General features: G+C 41.2%; 1 protein-coding gene across 1 annotated transcript; it reads left to right on the plus strand.

Annotated features, from left to right (window-relative positions):
- The first annotated feature begins 1569 nt into the window (after positions 1 to 1569).
- Positions 1570 to 14515, plus strand: LOC128738879 (clathrin light chain). The gene is made up of 5 exons (XM_053834336.1): positions 1570 to 1818; positions 2317 to 2448; positions 2989 to 3021; positions 3248 to 3437; positions 13485 to 14515. The coding sequence occupies exons 1-5, from the start codon at positions 1656 to 1658 to the stop codon at positions 13669 to 13671; spliced, it is 705 nt and encodes a 234-aa protein (XP_053690311.1). The 5' UTR covers positions 1570 to 1655; the 3' UTR covers positions 13672 to 14515.
- Positions 14516 to 14740: the final 225 nt, after the last annotated feature.

Raw genomic sequence — 14740 nt, forward strand, 5'->3', positions numbered from 1 at the left:
CTGTTTTTGTCTATATATCTTCATATAATGTATATTCATATAACACATATTTTATTAGGTGGCATAAACCGCAAGGAAGGAGCATCAGGGTATCGAATGAATCGAAGACTGGATGAGGGATGTGGTAACCAGCCCAAGTCGTATAAGGTCGGAGAGGATTTTGACGCGCCCTTCTAGCACACAAATCATCACGCAAGATAAGTTTGCACGGCGAAGTTATATATCTAGAAACCGGAAGTCTATGCTGGAAGTAGTGTCTTATATCCCGTGGAATCATATAAGCGACATGCCCCCTTTTGGTCCTTCACGAACAGCATTGACATGAAAGTTGCTAGGTAGATAAACTCGATTCTGCAGTAATTCTACTTGCATACAATGGGAAACCCTTGAGATGATAGTGGCTACCCCCATACATTTACATACATACATACATACATACACATAGATTGTTACAACTCACATTTCTGACTTTAGTTTTCATAAGGTCGCATATAATCAACGCATTATGCGACCTTTTGAAAATTAAAGCCAGATTTAAACCATTTTTAGTTTGTGCATCGTGCAAATTAGCGGGGTTCAAACTAAAGTGTTCAAATTAAAAACGGAAAAATGAACGGCGGTTCACGGTCTTCATGTACTTACGGAAGGTACTGGAGGAGCCACGGGTGCATTCAGCACAAAACCAATCTCGGTTTTCGACTGTTTGATCTACCCCGACACAGTCGAAATGGTACCAGTTTTCACACCGGTCGCATTGGACCATGGCGGAGTTATCCTCGTTCACGCAAAGCTTGCAGTACGATGAAGTTGTTCCGCCCGGCCTAGGCCACGACATTGTTTTCTGGAAGCAGAGAACGAAATTTTTAAGACATTGGCGACTACATTCCGAATTTATAATCAAACTTTGCTCAGCTGTCAAAAGCTATTAGAAATTGAGTCAAAGTGATCGAATCGTCCCTGACCCTTGTTGTATATAACCAGTATGTATTTACCAGGACTGAAGATTGCTTTCACCAAGCTTTCACACTTTCACCGGCTAACGGATATTCTCTTCTCCAGTTCTATCCTACAAAGCTTTACCGATCCACCTTTGCGAACACGCAACGTAAGCCACCTTCTGTTTATTTTTAAGGTTAGCATAAGTATTTTGTTTTAATTTATTCATAATTGTGTTTTCCTACCTGTTGATTAGATGTAAGTTTAGTTTAAGTCACTCTAGATTTTAGTTTGATCTGTAGTTAGTTTTAGATTAAATTTAAAATAGAATAACTATGCAAATAAATAATTAAATTTTCACTTCACAGTTCACACCATCTTTTTGTACTTTACAATCCTTTGTTTGCTGTTTTATTTTTATCGAACGCTTGAAATCGAATGACTCGAAACTCGAATGCAGCACTTGCATATCATGATAACCGTTGTGGACGTTGTGTGCTGTGGAGAAAATTCGGTAAATTTATGTGCATTGCAGAATCCAGCTATACCGAGCTATGCGATGTTTGGTATCTTTTTCATTGTTCTGTCTGTCAACGGTACGTTTGGCTGCCTACTGTCATCCGCATCCATGGAAGCAATTTTTTCGTAGATTCGATAGTGTTGTACAATTTTGTGGTGTGCTTTTTCTGGTGCAATTTTTCCTCTAAATTATCCTTAAAATGGACGCATTTGGCGATGGAAACTTCGAGCAGAACGAGATCGATCCGGCAGCTGAGTTTTTAGCCCGCGAGCAGAACGCACTGGCCGGTTTGGAGGACGAAATTCCGCCCATTCCCGTTAGCAATGGTACGGTGGACGATGACGTGACTCAGCCGAATGCAGGTACCATCGTCGCCTTTGGGTGGCAGCATCATTATCGATGATAAGCAGCAGCGTTATTTTGCTACTGTATTGTTTGGCAATAAGTTCATTGGTTTTTCCTCTGTCGATTGGCGTTTTAGTTTATCAGCAAATCTATGCCTATATGTCCTAAATGGTTCCGTTTTTTTCCGAATTCATCCGTTGTGCTTATCGAAATATGCTAAACGCCCACTGTAGCGCTTGTATCATAGCTTTAGAGCGTAGTGTTTAGTGTCGGCCAGAAAATCGAAAATTATCTTTCTAAAACTTCTGTGAATACATTGCCGTAGCTAATCGAGCACTCTTCTAGCATGGTGAACCGTGAGAAATAAAAGTTAATTTGCTTCCTTCTGTTTTCTGTATATTCCTTTTGGTTTCATTTGGTTTGCCAACAATAAATACTAACAACTGAAACAACAACGACAAAACGCGACGCACAACACTTTTTCCGTACAAACAAATAACCAATACTGTAATCAGAACCACTGGGACTAGAGTTCGAGTCAACCGGAAGCTTTGAAGTAATCAATGCGGATGCCGGATGTGGGCCACAGGATTACGGCTCCCAAGATGCTGGCGGTTTCTCGAGCAGTCCCATTAACCCGAGCGAAGGTAACTTTTGAACGGAACTTTTCTACTAACCGAATCGTGTAGAACCGAAGGGCAACTGCTGAAGTTGCCTGCTAGCGAAACTGTCTTCTGTATTCTTAGTATCAACCTAATAAACATACCCTGTTAGAGGATACAGTTCATAGTAACAAACACCATAAACTTTCACCTGATTCTACACTGTTGGTCCTATGTTTGCTTGTTTTGTACATTTTTGCATGGTTTTTCTTAGCTTCCAGTGGATAGAGATGTAAGTTATTCGTATATGAAATGTCGGAAGAAAGCATTCTGAGCCCAATACAAAACTATTAACTGGCAAGGAATGTTTTCCCAATTAATCATAAGCGGTTCTTCTGGTGGATGGTTTGTAGTTTTACACAATCCTGCACGGTACAATTAAATTACCTATTTTAATCGTTTAATGCTTACCTTTCGTATATATTGCTTTGTGTTTGTTTTTTGTTTCCATTGCATAGTTTTACTAAGTTAACCAAATTGTTTTCGAATAAATGTATAAACTATGTTTCTTTCTAATTCCTCTAGAGGATGGTAATGATGATTTTTCAGGGTACACAGGTAAGAATTTCGTTCTTATTGTTAAAACTACTTTCTCTTGTCCCTCCCATTCTTGTCAGATATTTCGGCTTTTCAATAAGCTTTTGCCTTGAGAGTCTTACATTTATACTACCAAAGAAAAAATACCAAAATATAATAAACTTTATTTGTTACACGCTTCCATTACGTTTTAATCGATTGTAAACAAAACTCTGGACAACCCTTCATACGCAACACCCCTTTCCAGTACCCAAGCAAGTAACGGAGGAACCGGAAAAGATTCGCAAGTGGCGCGAAGAGCAGAAGGCTCGCCTTGAGGAAAAAGATCGCGAGGAAGAACGCAAAAAGGAGGAACTGCGGGAGCAGGCTCGCAAGGAGCTGGAAGACTGGTACAAACATCACGAGGAGGCGATTTCCAAAACCAAAGCGGCCAATCGGTGAGTTGCTGGTGGTTGTTTATCGCCAAACAAACGAGAATGCCTAATGGCTAACAGTTTTGGACAAGCTTTAACCTTTTTTCCATTTTTTCTCTGCGCTAACACTAACGTCAGTCAACCTAAGTCTTGGTGGCGTTTGATCGCTTGCGAGAGTTATGCTAACTTCTTTATTTTACTATTTATTTTTTGTATTAGACTATTGTCTATCCTAACTAAGTGTTAAAATTTTATGTACGCCATGTAACCGAATTTTAACGTTCTTTCTGTATCATTTCTCGTTTACCGTTTACTGCTGCTAATTTCTTTTTCTCAATTTGACTGAACCGATATATCAGGGAATCGGCCAAGTAAGTAATCATGTTTAGCCGTTTAGGCATTGGTCGATTAGTAAACCACAAACTAGATTTTCTATCTCTTCATTCTTGCACGTGTATTTGACCATTTACATTTTGTGTTTGTTTTTTGAATAGCTCAACTCGATTTGAGGCAGTACTCTCAGAAATCGAACTTTTTTTTGTCAAACACTCATTTCAAATTGTAGAATTAGATTTTGTTAATGTTTTTAAATAGTTCTTGATTAAGAACTTCTGTTTTAAAACGATTTTAAAAAACCTGATTTATTTCCTGATTTATTTCGAGCTTTTGGATGTATTTTGTGTGTAATAGACGAAATTTTAGTTGTGTAGAGTTTTGATAATTTACTCAAAATAGTCTGAAAGTTTACAGTTAATAAATTAATTCGGGCTTTTTTATAACCCGAGACACCTCATCTTAAATGCAGTGAACACGCTTTTAAGCCTAACTACGAATGATAAAAGGCTCTGTATCATGATCTTAAATTAAAATTAACTGGAATGAAATTCAAGGCTGTGTTTAACTTTTTAATATACCAGAAGAGGATTAGGTTAAAAGGCTACTGCGACAGTCTGTATCCCCACTGATTTTTATTCGATTTTTATGTAATTAGTCTTAAAAGGACCACATTAGATTGCCCTTTACTGAAAAAATAAGTTTGTTAAATTATGGTTCCATTTCCCCGAAGATATTCCAGATCGCAATGGGATTTTTTTAACGTTATAAGTAGCAGATAAAGTAAAATTAGAAATCTGCTTTACAGAGTGCGTAAAAGTTATTCATTTCATTTGTGGTCAATAAGAATGATTCCTACACTATCCTGTAGAGCGCTGGTTCATGTCCCACATTCCGGAATAGAACCGTTGTCGGTTCTACCGGAACTCACAATTGGTCATTTTGGATTTTCTTCAGTAAAGTCCACGACAATCCACCCGAGTTTCCCACACAGCACTGGTTCCGATCCATCACAGCCTAAATAAGTCTAGTAAAGCTCACCCGGAAAGCCGTTTTCGATCACAATTTTTCATAGCTCTTATCAGTTTACTCTATCATATGCAGCTTTAAAATCAATGAATAGGTGATGCGTGTGGAAAGCTTTGTTGACGGCATTCAGAATAGAGATCGCTCGGTAGTTATCACAATCTAGCTTATCGTCTTTCCTGTAGGTAGGGCAAATAATCCCGTCTTTGCACTCCTCTGGCAATCATTTGTGTTTCAAATCTTGACAAACAATTGATGAAAATAGCTGACCAACTTGTCCGGCCTCATTTAGTTCCGCTTCAATGTCATCCTTTCCCGCTGCTTTGTTGTTCTTCAGCCGCTGGATGGCTTCTTTAGCGTCCCTTATCGATGGGGGTGGCACATCTTCGTTGCTTGCTACACCAATGTAGTCACTTCCTTCGTTATCATGGTCTTCCACCTGCATGCCATTCAGATGTTCATCGCAGTGCTGCTTCCACTTTCCGATCACCGCACAGCCGTCTGTCAAAATACCTCCATCTATATCTCTGTACATTTCGGCCCGCGGCACAAAGCCTTTGCAAGATTCGTTGAGTCTCTGACAGAAACTCTGTGTGTCGCGAAAGCGGTAGAGCTGCTCGAGTTCTTCGCCCTACTTCTTTTCCTTGCGGCGTTTCTTCTCCTGGAAGTTTACTGTTCTACGCTACGCTGGTAATGGCTGTTTTCACGGCACTCCAACATTCTTCAAGAGGGGTTTCATTCATTTCACCCTCTTCCGGTAGCGCGGTTTCGAGAGACAACGCGTAGCTCTCAGCGACATCCGGTTGCTTCATTCGCGTTAGATTATACCGTGGCGGGTGCCGGCATCGTGTGTTGTTCACACCAGACAGTTTTTGGTGTATCTTTACCAGCACTAGGTAGTGGTACGAATCAATGTTAGCGCCCAGATAGGTTCTGACGGCGATAATGTCATCGGCAAAGCAGATGAATTGACTAGATTGATTGAATATCGTGCCCTACGTGTTGATATTCGCTCGCTTCACAACACCTTGTAGTGCTATGTTGAACAGCAGGCATGAAAGACCATCACCTTGACGAAGCCCTCTGTGTGATTCGAATGAACTTGACAATCCACCCGAAATCGGAACACAGCACTGTATAGCATCAATCGTAGATCAGTTTGACGAGCTTCCTGGGGAAGCTGTTCTCGTCCATGATTTTCCATAGCTCTTTCCGGTCGATGGTATCATATGCGGCTTTGAAGTCAACGAACAAATGATGCGTGGGAACTCTGTGTTCGCAGCCCTTTTGGAGGATTTGCCGCAGTGTAAATATTTGATCCGTTGTAGACCGACCTTCGACGAAGCCGGCTAGATAAGTTCCCACAAATCTGTTCGCAATTGGTGGTAGTCGGCGGAAAATGATTTGGGACAGCACTTTATAGGCGGCATTGAAAACGGTGATCGCTCGATAGTTCTCACAGTCCAAATCGTCGCCGTTTTTATAGATCGGGTAGATAACCCCCTCTTTCCACTCCTCCGGTAGCTGTTCCGTGTCCCAAATTCTAACAATTAGTCAGTGTATACAAACGGTCAGCTTTTCTGGTTCCATTTTAATAAGCTCCACTCCGAAGCCATCTTTCCCAGCTGATGATAGCCTCCTTAACTTCGGCTATCGGTGGGGGCTGGCACCTCTTCCCCGTTTGCTGCACCGTCGAAATCGTTTTCCCCGCTGCCATGGTTCTCCGCCTGGGCGCCATTCAGGTGCTCGCCAAAGTGCTGCTTCCAGCTATCGGTCACCTCACGATCGTCCGTCAGAATACTGCCAGTCTTATCCCGACACATTTCGGCTCGCGGCACAAAGCCTTTGAGGGATCCGTTTCAGTTTCAGTTTTCTCCCGAAAGATTTGGTTTCGCTGCATATTTCTCTGTTTGTGTCTTTCCACGTTCTGACGTGTTGCACCGCACGCGCAGCTTTCTCCTCATCCATCACCCTCCTACATTCATCGGCAAATCAATCGTTCCGCTGATTCCGGGCCACATGCCCGAGGGAGCTCTCCGCTACACTGCTGATGGCTGTTTTGATAGTGTTCCAACAGTCCTCGAGAGGGGCTTCGTCCAGCTCGTCCTCTTCCGACAGCGCAGGTTCGAGTGAATGCGCGTAGTTTGCGGCGACGTCTGGCTGCTTCAGCCGCGCGAGATCTAACCGAGGCTGGCGTCGGTATCGAATGTTGTTCACAACGGAGAGTCTTGGGCGCATCTTAACCATCACTACTGTGTTACCTGACTCATAACGCACCCCTATTTCCGAAATTCTAAAATCTCTCATGCTTTTATTTTTGGAGTAAACATGTAATTTCTTGTGTTATATAGTTGATATTTGTATGCTCTATTCGAATTTATGATCAATTAAACGAAAAACCACAAAGTTTGTGAGTTACGCGACCCTCCCCCGTATATAACGTATATTCGTTATGAGTCAGGTAACACGGTAGGTGGTAGTCCGAGTCAACGTTAGCGCTTCAATAGGATCTGACGTCGATAATGTCTGAGAAGTGCCGACTGACGATCAAAACGTGGTCGATCTGTGATTCAGTCTGATTTGGTGACCTCCGGGTATACTTGTGATGGATTATGTGCTGGAAGAAGGTACTACGTTCGGCCATGTTCTTGGAGGCGGCTAAATCGATAAGTCTCTGGCCCATTTCATTGGTCCGCTGGTGTGCACTGAACCTTCCAATCACCGGTTTGTATTCCTCCTCCTGTCCGACCTGAGCATTAAAATCTCCGATGACGATCTTGATATCATGTTTTGGGTAGCGGTCGTATTCACTCTCCAACTGCGCGTAGAATTCATCCTTGTCGTCATCGGTACTTCTGAGGTGAGGGCTGTGCACGTTTATGACGCTTATATTGAAGAATTGGCCCTTGATTCTCAACCTGCATATTCGAGGATTGATTGGCCACCACCAAATCACCCGTTTCCGCATCTCCCCCATCACCATGAAAGCTGTACCCAACTCGTGTGTGTGGCCGCAGCTCTGGTAGATGGTATGTCCATCTCTGAACGTACGTACCGTTGAGCTCTTCCAGCACACCTCCTGCAGCGCTAAGACGTCGAACTTGCAGCTCTTCAATACGTCGGAGAGCACTCGAGTGCTCTCTCGGAAGTTAAGAGATCGGCAGTTCCACGTCCCGAGTTTCCAATCCATAGTCCTGTTTCGTTGCGAGGGTCTTTCCGATTGTTCTAGTAGGAATTTCCTTGTTCTTCGTTCCGTGCTTTAGTATTTTTCGTGGTGAAGGTTTGCAAAGCCTGTTACATCAACCCCCTGTTTCGTCGGAGGGCCAACGAAGCTCGAAAGAGCTCTCCTTTCCTGTCGGCATACGTCAGACAAGACAAGATGACCGATTTGGTAGCCCGCGAGTTTAGCTTATCAGTATAGCTGTATCAGAATCTGGTAAAGATATAACCATCAATTTTACACATCTTAATCAAATTCGCTGCAGTACTTACAGCATTCCAAAAAACCTAACACAGTAAAAAAACGCTATGATGCAAAGTTGGAGTCTAGGTAAAAGTAACTAAACTCGATTTAGCATGGATGAAAAATATTTCTCTTATCGGGCTGACCTTTATAAACAAATTGAAGGAGCACCCATGGAAAACCTTTGGGTTTTTATGGCAGACGTAGAAACGATTAAAATGCTAAAGTACCTAACTAATTTACTGGTAGAAATATGTAAACAATATTCGTTACATCTTTGAACGGGGTCTGCAACTCAGATGAAGTTTTGGTTTATTAATTAAAAGTCGATAGATTTCTTTATCCTATACTGACTGCTTGAGAAATCATAGCTGGAATTCTAAAAATGGGGGTTTTAGTATGCTACGGTGTTGCAACGCTATTCGTAGCGTGGTAACCGGAGCGCTCTGTTGACATCGTTGATATAAATAAGGAAAACCAACGGTCCGAGATGGCTACCTTGTGGGACTCCGAAAAAAGTGGTGAAAGCCGGTGAAATGAGCCCATCCGTCGATTCGTCAGAAACGGCTTAAACTACTGGAGCAACGGCCCTTCAATGCCCAGTTTGTCCAGTCTTGCGACGGCGATTTGATATTTTAGCTTGTCGAAAGCGGCGGAGAAATCGGTGTAGATAACGTAGATGTTAGAGAACGGTCGTCAAATTAATCTATTACGTAGGTATCAGGTGGTGCCCAGGCATAAGCGTAGTGCGGGCCAAATTAGATCACCCCATGAGTCCGCGGGCTGCAATGACCTCTGGCCATTCTTGCGCATACCAAAATGTAAAATAGCCGGCAACAAAAGCCGAATTTTACGAATCACCACAAGATTTAAACCGCAATCAGCAATCAGATCTATCGATATGCACGGGGTACTACGACTGAATTGTGTGACCCCTGTGTGATCAAAAAAATTGTTCATAAGTCTGCCATCCCTCAAATCAGTCCGCGAGTCGCACGAATTATCACAAAGGGTCGCAGTTTGATCATCACTGACGTGGGTAGTGAGTATTTAGTAGAGCAGATTAGTAGACGTTGAGCGCTTGGGCATGAATCCATGTTGCTCGTCGGCGATCTACTGCTGGACGAACAAGGAAATTGGTACGATCACAACGAGCTCGATGAGTTTTGATAATGCACATAAGACAGAGATCCCTCTGTAGTTGTCCGTTTCTTTGGTCCCCTTCTAATGTACTCAAAACATGTAAGCGGATTTACAGACAAAAAGCGGCCAGCTTAATCATAACGTCGTCATTATGTAGGTTAGTGAGAGCATCGCCGAGATTTGTGACGCTGTCTAGCGCAGTAGATGCTTCTGTTTCAAACAGATTTTCACAAAAACCGCCACACGCAGGAATTGACCCAAACCATTCTAAGAACGTTCCACACATCATAGGCAATGCGTATATCAAGTTTTATCAAAATCCTTCGAGCGGTTTGTAGGACACATGAACAGCATTTGATTTTTCTACATATAGATTTGGGTGAATGAACGAATGCTTGGGGGACACGTTGAAAGGTGTTATTTGCTCTATTTACAGAAAGGGATTGACTCGACTGTAACAGTTATTTTGCTCAAATCCACATCCAAAGTGCTCTACCCTATTCTGTTCATAAAATTTGGATTGTTGGCGAAATCCATTGTTGGGCACATCAAGCTGATTGTGACAGATCTTGTAGACTCATCATCTACTTGTGAACTTCAAAGCGGCGCAGGATTCAGTTAAACGAAATGAGTTTAGGCAGATAACGGGGTCAATAGTGCAAGGCGGGAGACGTGACAAAGCAAATTTCATTGCGCTGCCAGTGGTATTTATTTCAGTGGTATATTATTTGAGTCACCTGCCGCGGAAGGTTTGTGTTGAAATTGAACAAAACGCACATCACATCACTTTCCAACGAATCTGATTCAATTGGATCGAATGACGCTGGAGGAATTCAAATCATGCGTACGATTAAGCAAGATCATGACACTGGATGGACTAATGTAAGATGGTACCCTCTTAAACATAATCTTCAACATTGTTCTTGAAGGAGTAGTACGAAGAAGGAATGTTTCTGTTTCTGTTTCTGTTTGCAGCACAAGGTGGGGCAGTTAGAGCCAAGTCTGTCCAGGGCTGAGATAAGGTGGTTGTGATAATGTTAAAAGAATCCGTGCGGATTACGCTAGCTCCATAATGTATTGGTGATTATGGATTAATGGGCGGAAGAAGAGTGACAGAACTTGGCTTGATATAATTGTGTGCTTGGTCAATATAGCATAAGATGGCTTGTACTTATCTTGTTTTCTCCTTCCTTTGTTTGTTTCCTCATCTTGTTCGTAGTCAATCCTATTAAACCTGAAGCAGGCTCCACGCCGGCCGTCCTCTTTATCGTTGTCACCAGTGTGGTCATCTGTGGCTGGTCTCTTGCCTCCCCTCACGGCAACATTATTGTTGCCGTGAGAAGAAGCGATAGAGATCAGGCAGAAAAAAGAAAAGAAAAGAAAAGAGGAATTTTTTAGTCAACATGTTGATTGCAATTTTCAAGTTAGTAATATCACGAGAATTTTATGTCTGTCCATCACCTATGCTACTACCGACTAACTACTCGCTAGGATGGACGCTACTCATCTCCCAAATACCCATGTCATCACGATTGACCCAGCGCTGTTCAACAACCTATGGTCATTAAAAGCCACAGCCGCTTCTTTATCTACCATCTTTGCAGTATTGTAGCTGTTGGCGTAAATTTTCGAATATTTTGTGCGGAATATTATTCAAGAGCAATATTATCGCTCAGAACTATCGAAAAACTACTTGAACTTCCGAAAAATAGAGCAGATGCGATATAATGGGGACTGGTACTCGCTCGTATTATTCCCGGTGGCATTAATTGCATATTTGTAGCGGTAGTCAACCGATTTGTCGGTATGCTCTTCAGACCGTGGTCAATTGAAATGATTCTGTAACTAAGAAGGGATGAGGTGGATCAAAAAGAACTTCACTTGGAGATATGTATATATGCCGTGTTAGGTCTTAAGTGCAAGCTGTCACTAAAGCAAGACTTAATAAGATGTTAACGACGTTGATAATTCTGTGAGGATGGTATTGAATCGAAAAAAAAATCCTCATACCACGGCCATATATTATGTACTATGACCCCATTTTAGGAAGTGGAAATGATTGAGGACAGCCCTTCGCTATCGCTTGAATCAGCCAGAGAATCGAATACCTGTTTTTACTTGAAGAAGTTTTAACTCTAAAAAGATTTAGTTAGAAATGGAATTTCAGTTGAAGTCTGCCAGCATTGGGCAATGGACAGAACAAGATATATATCGAGGCTATAAATCTTTTCGAGTGATCCACTAAGTCCGACCGCGACGACAGCCGCAAGAATGGAGAGGAGCAGGCCGCCGGTGAGTTGCCACCGTTCGACTTGATGGACTCTCCGACAGAGGCTCATCAGCATTAGGAAGGCCCTTGGGAGACAAACAGCGTCATACATGATCATTTTATGTTGTTAGTTGAATACCGTTAACGCGGTTAGTCACAAGACATGCAAATCATTCTAAGAAAGAAAAAAAAAATATAATTACATCCAAAACAATACAATAGAGGTGACAGTAACAGCAACGATAGCAATATTAGTAATAATAGTAATAGCATAGGAAACTGATACAGGAAACACAGCTACTGACTATAACTTCCTGCCCATTAATAATTGTAATTTGGCAGCATAGGTATAAGAATAATTGCCGACTCATCATAGAACACTCAAACATATATTCATTCGTACCTATACACCCATGCACACTCATACATGCATACACATGTATACATGTACGTGTGTGTATATTTTTCAGTGCTGTGCTGTCCATAATCGCATAACAGCCACAAATTCTATGGCAATCTCATAGAAAATGTCTCGATTACGCAAATAAAGACATCACATCATTTTTGAACACTCGTTCGTTCTAACTAGCGATACATTTTAATTTTCATGAGTAAGTCAAAATCTCATGAATGGTGGGTAGGATTTGGTTTCAGTTTTCTAGAGAAATTTCTGTGCATACCAGCAATTCATCTAGGGAACCGAGTAAGCCCTCCCGGTGCTTCGGCCCAAACGGATTGAATTTAAAATCAAATCCGTTCGATTTCGCTCCATTCCGCTTTACGAGACACATGCTACACATAAAGCTAAATTATGCAATACTACATACTACACATATATCCAACTTAAACTATAAACATTCTACATGCGGAACTAAGAATTTTTAGGTCGTTTGGCCGAAGTACTCGTCAAACCACCTACCCATGGGAGGGAGTAGTACGAAGAAGGAATGTGCAAAGAAACAAAAAGTTTCCCATATTGAGGTCGTTGATTCCAGAATAGGCGACTGTGCAATGTAGAGGAAGACGCATCAGTTTGGAGATGGAGAATGTCTGCTTAAGACCGACTTCTTTGTTTGACGCTGGATTTACTAGATCCGTTGCAATAAAAGTTAAGTAACCTCTGAACACCAGGAACAAGTGGGTTCAATGTGCTAGGCGGCTCGGTCCGATTAAACCTGATTTGCGGCTGATGAGTCGCCTGGTCAAAATAATCATGATTGGGCTATGCTTCTGGGTGGGTAAGCATCTAATGTTTTCATAGTAGAACTGTCGGACGTTTTTTCTTCTGTATTGATTATCTGCTTGATGGCTTGAACATATAAATTATACTGGAAAGGTTTCAAAATTGTGAAATTGCTTGTATTTTTCACTTACTAAATTGAGCAAGGGCAACTTATCATCTGTTTTATTTTTTCAATGTTCGTATGAACATGTTAAGCTCATAATGATCCCAAGAATAGGAATTGGATTACTTTCAAAAGCGGACCAATAGTTTCTAACGAAAAGCTTACCGCTTTTATTTAAAATTTATGAAATCAATTAGAGAGCAGTTCGAGAACTATCCCGAACTACCACGTGTAAAACACGTAATTTTTACTTTTAGGTCAATTTAAAAAGCGGTATAGGCATGTGAGTTTCGTTTGTTCATCGTTTTAGCTGTAAATAAGTCAAAGCTTTTTCGGGCATCTTATTCTTCCGTATCCAAATTAGCGCACCTGAGTGTTCTCTGTATCGCTTCTCTCGGCCAATAAAACCGACACCCGACTTTCTTTTTAGTCACATTTTCTAACAATTTCAATTATTTTGATCCTTAAAAAAACCCAAACTCAATCCACAGAAACGCCGAGAAACAGTTCGTAGCCGAAACGGACGAAATCGAACCGGGCACCGAGTGGGAGCGCATCGCCAAGCTGTGCGATTTCAACCCGAAAACGAACAAGTCCAGCAAGGACATTTCGCGGATGCGATCCATTATCCTGCAGCTGAAGCAGAACCCAATCTCCGCCACCAGTAAGAAAGTCTAAGAGCGGCGCCTAGGACCCCGGCGGCAGCAAAGCAAAAGCAGGAAACCATTACTAGCTGGGCTGGCTGGCTGGCTGCAAGTGTAGAATGTTTACCAATAAGATGACAAAAATTCTATAGGCAAAATGATATGAATAGTTAAAGGTAGAAGGAGGAAGATAAGAGGAGAAAAAAAACTCGGACGAAATTTGCTTTCTTCTACTTGAAAACAGTTTTATTGATTACTCTAGTAGCAGTTTTCCGATATAGTTACAAGCTAAAACACTAGACCTCTGTTCGTGAACGGTGTTAGTAGCTTTGATTATTATTATTATGATTCGAATATATGCTTTTGAGTTGTTCAATAAAATTGCTCCTATTAATCACTATGTGTAGAGTACAAAGGTAGATGAATATCATGTGTTGTATTTGCTCTGCTTTTGTATTCGGTATAAACTATATCATTCCTTTCTTTTTTTTTGTTCATTATTTGACTAAATTACTAATGTGCATAGTGTGTTAGTTTTGAAAATATATTACGATTAGTTTTTTATTTTTTCATTTCTCAAAACATATTTGTTGCAATTTTCGTATTATCATTTTGTTTCCGTTTGGACCGGGTGCATTTACTGGCTCATAAGGTTTGGACTTTTTTTTTTATTTCGCAAGAGAAAACGTTTCAAAAGCGCATTTTATCAGAGATAGTAATTCCAAGTAGCAGTACATTCTACGCTAATTGCTAACATAAGCATACTATAGTTCTATAAATATATATATATTTAAAAAAAGCATCGTTAGTAGTAACTAAATGCTAAGTAAAGCAAATGTATATGAAAAGTCCTACACGCGACAGATTAAAAATATAAAACTTAAATGTTGAGAAAATTAATTCCGCTTGAACTGCCGAATCAATACATTGAAGGATATCACGTTTTCCGGTTAGAGGAATACTACATCTAGTAGTTGTGGAATTTTCCATGCTAATAATGGTTATTAGTTAGTGGACCGCCTAAAATTTTAATTAATGCACTGATACTAAGTTTTGGGGCGGGTATGGTGGCGGGAAGTGTAAAAAATTGAACGAATGCTTTC

This window comes from Sabethes cyaneus, chromosome 2, assembly GCF_943734655.1.
Source record: "Sabethes cyaneus chromosome 2, idSabCyanKW18_F2, whole genome shotgun sequence".
NCBI classification, from domain to species: domain Eukaryota; kingdom Metazoa; phylum Arthropoda; class Insecta; order Diptera; family Culicidae; genus Sabethes; species Sabethes cyaneus.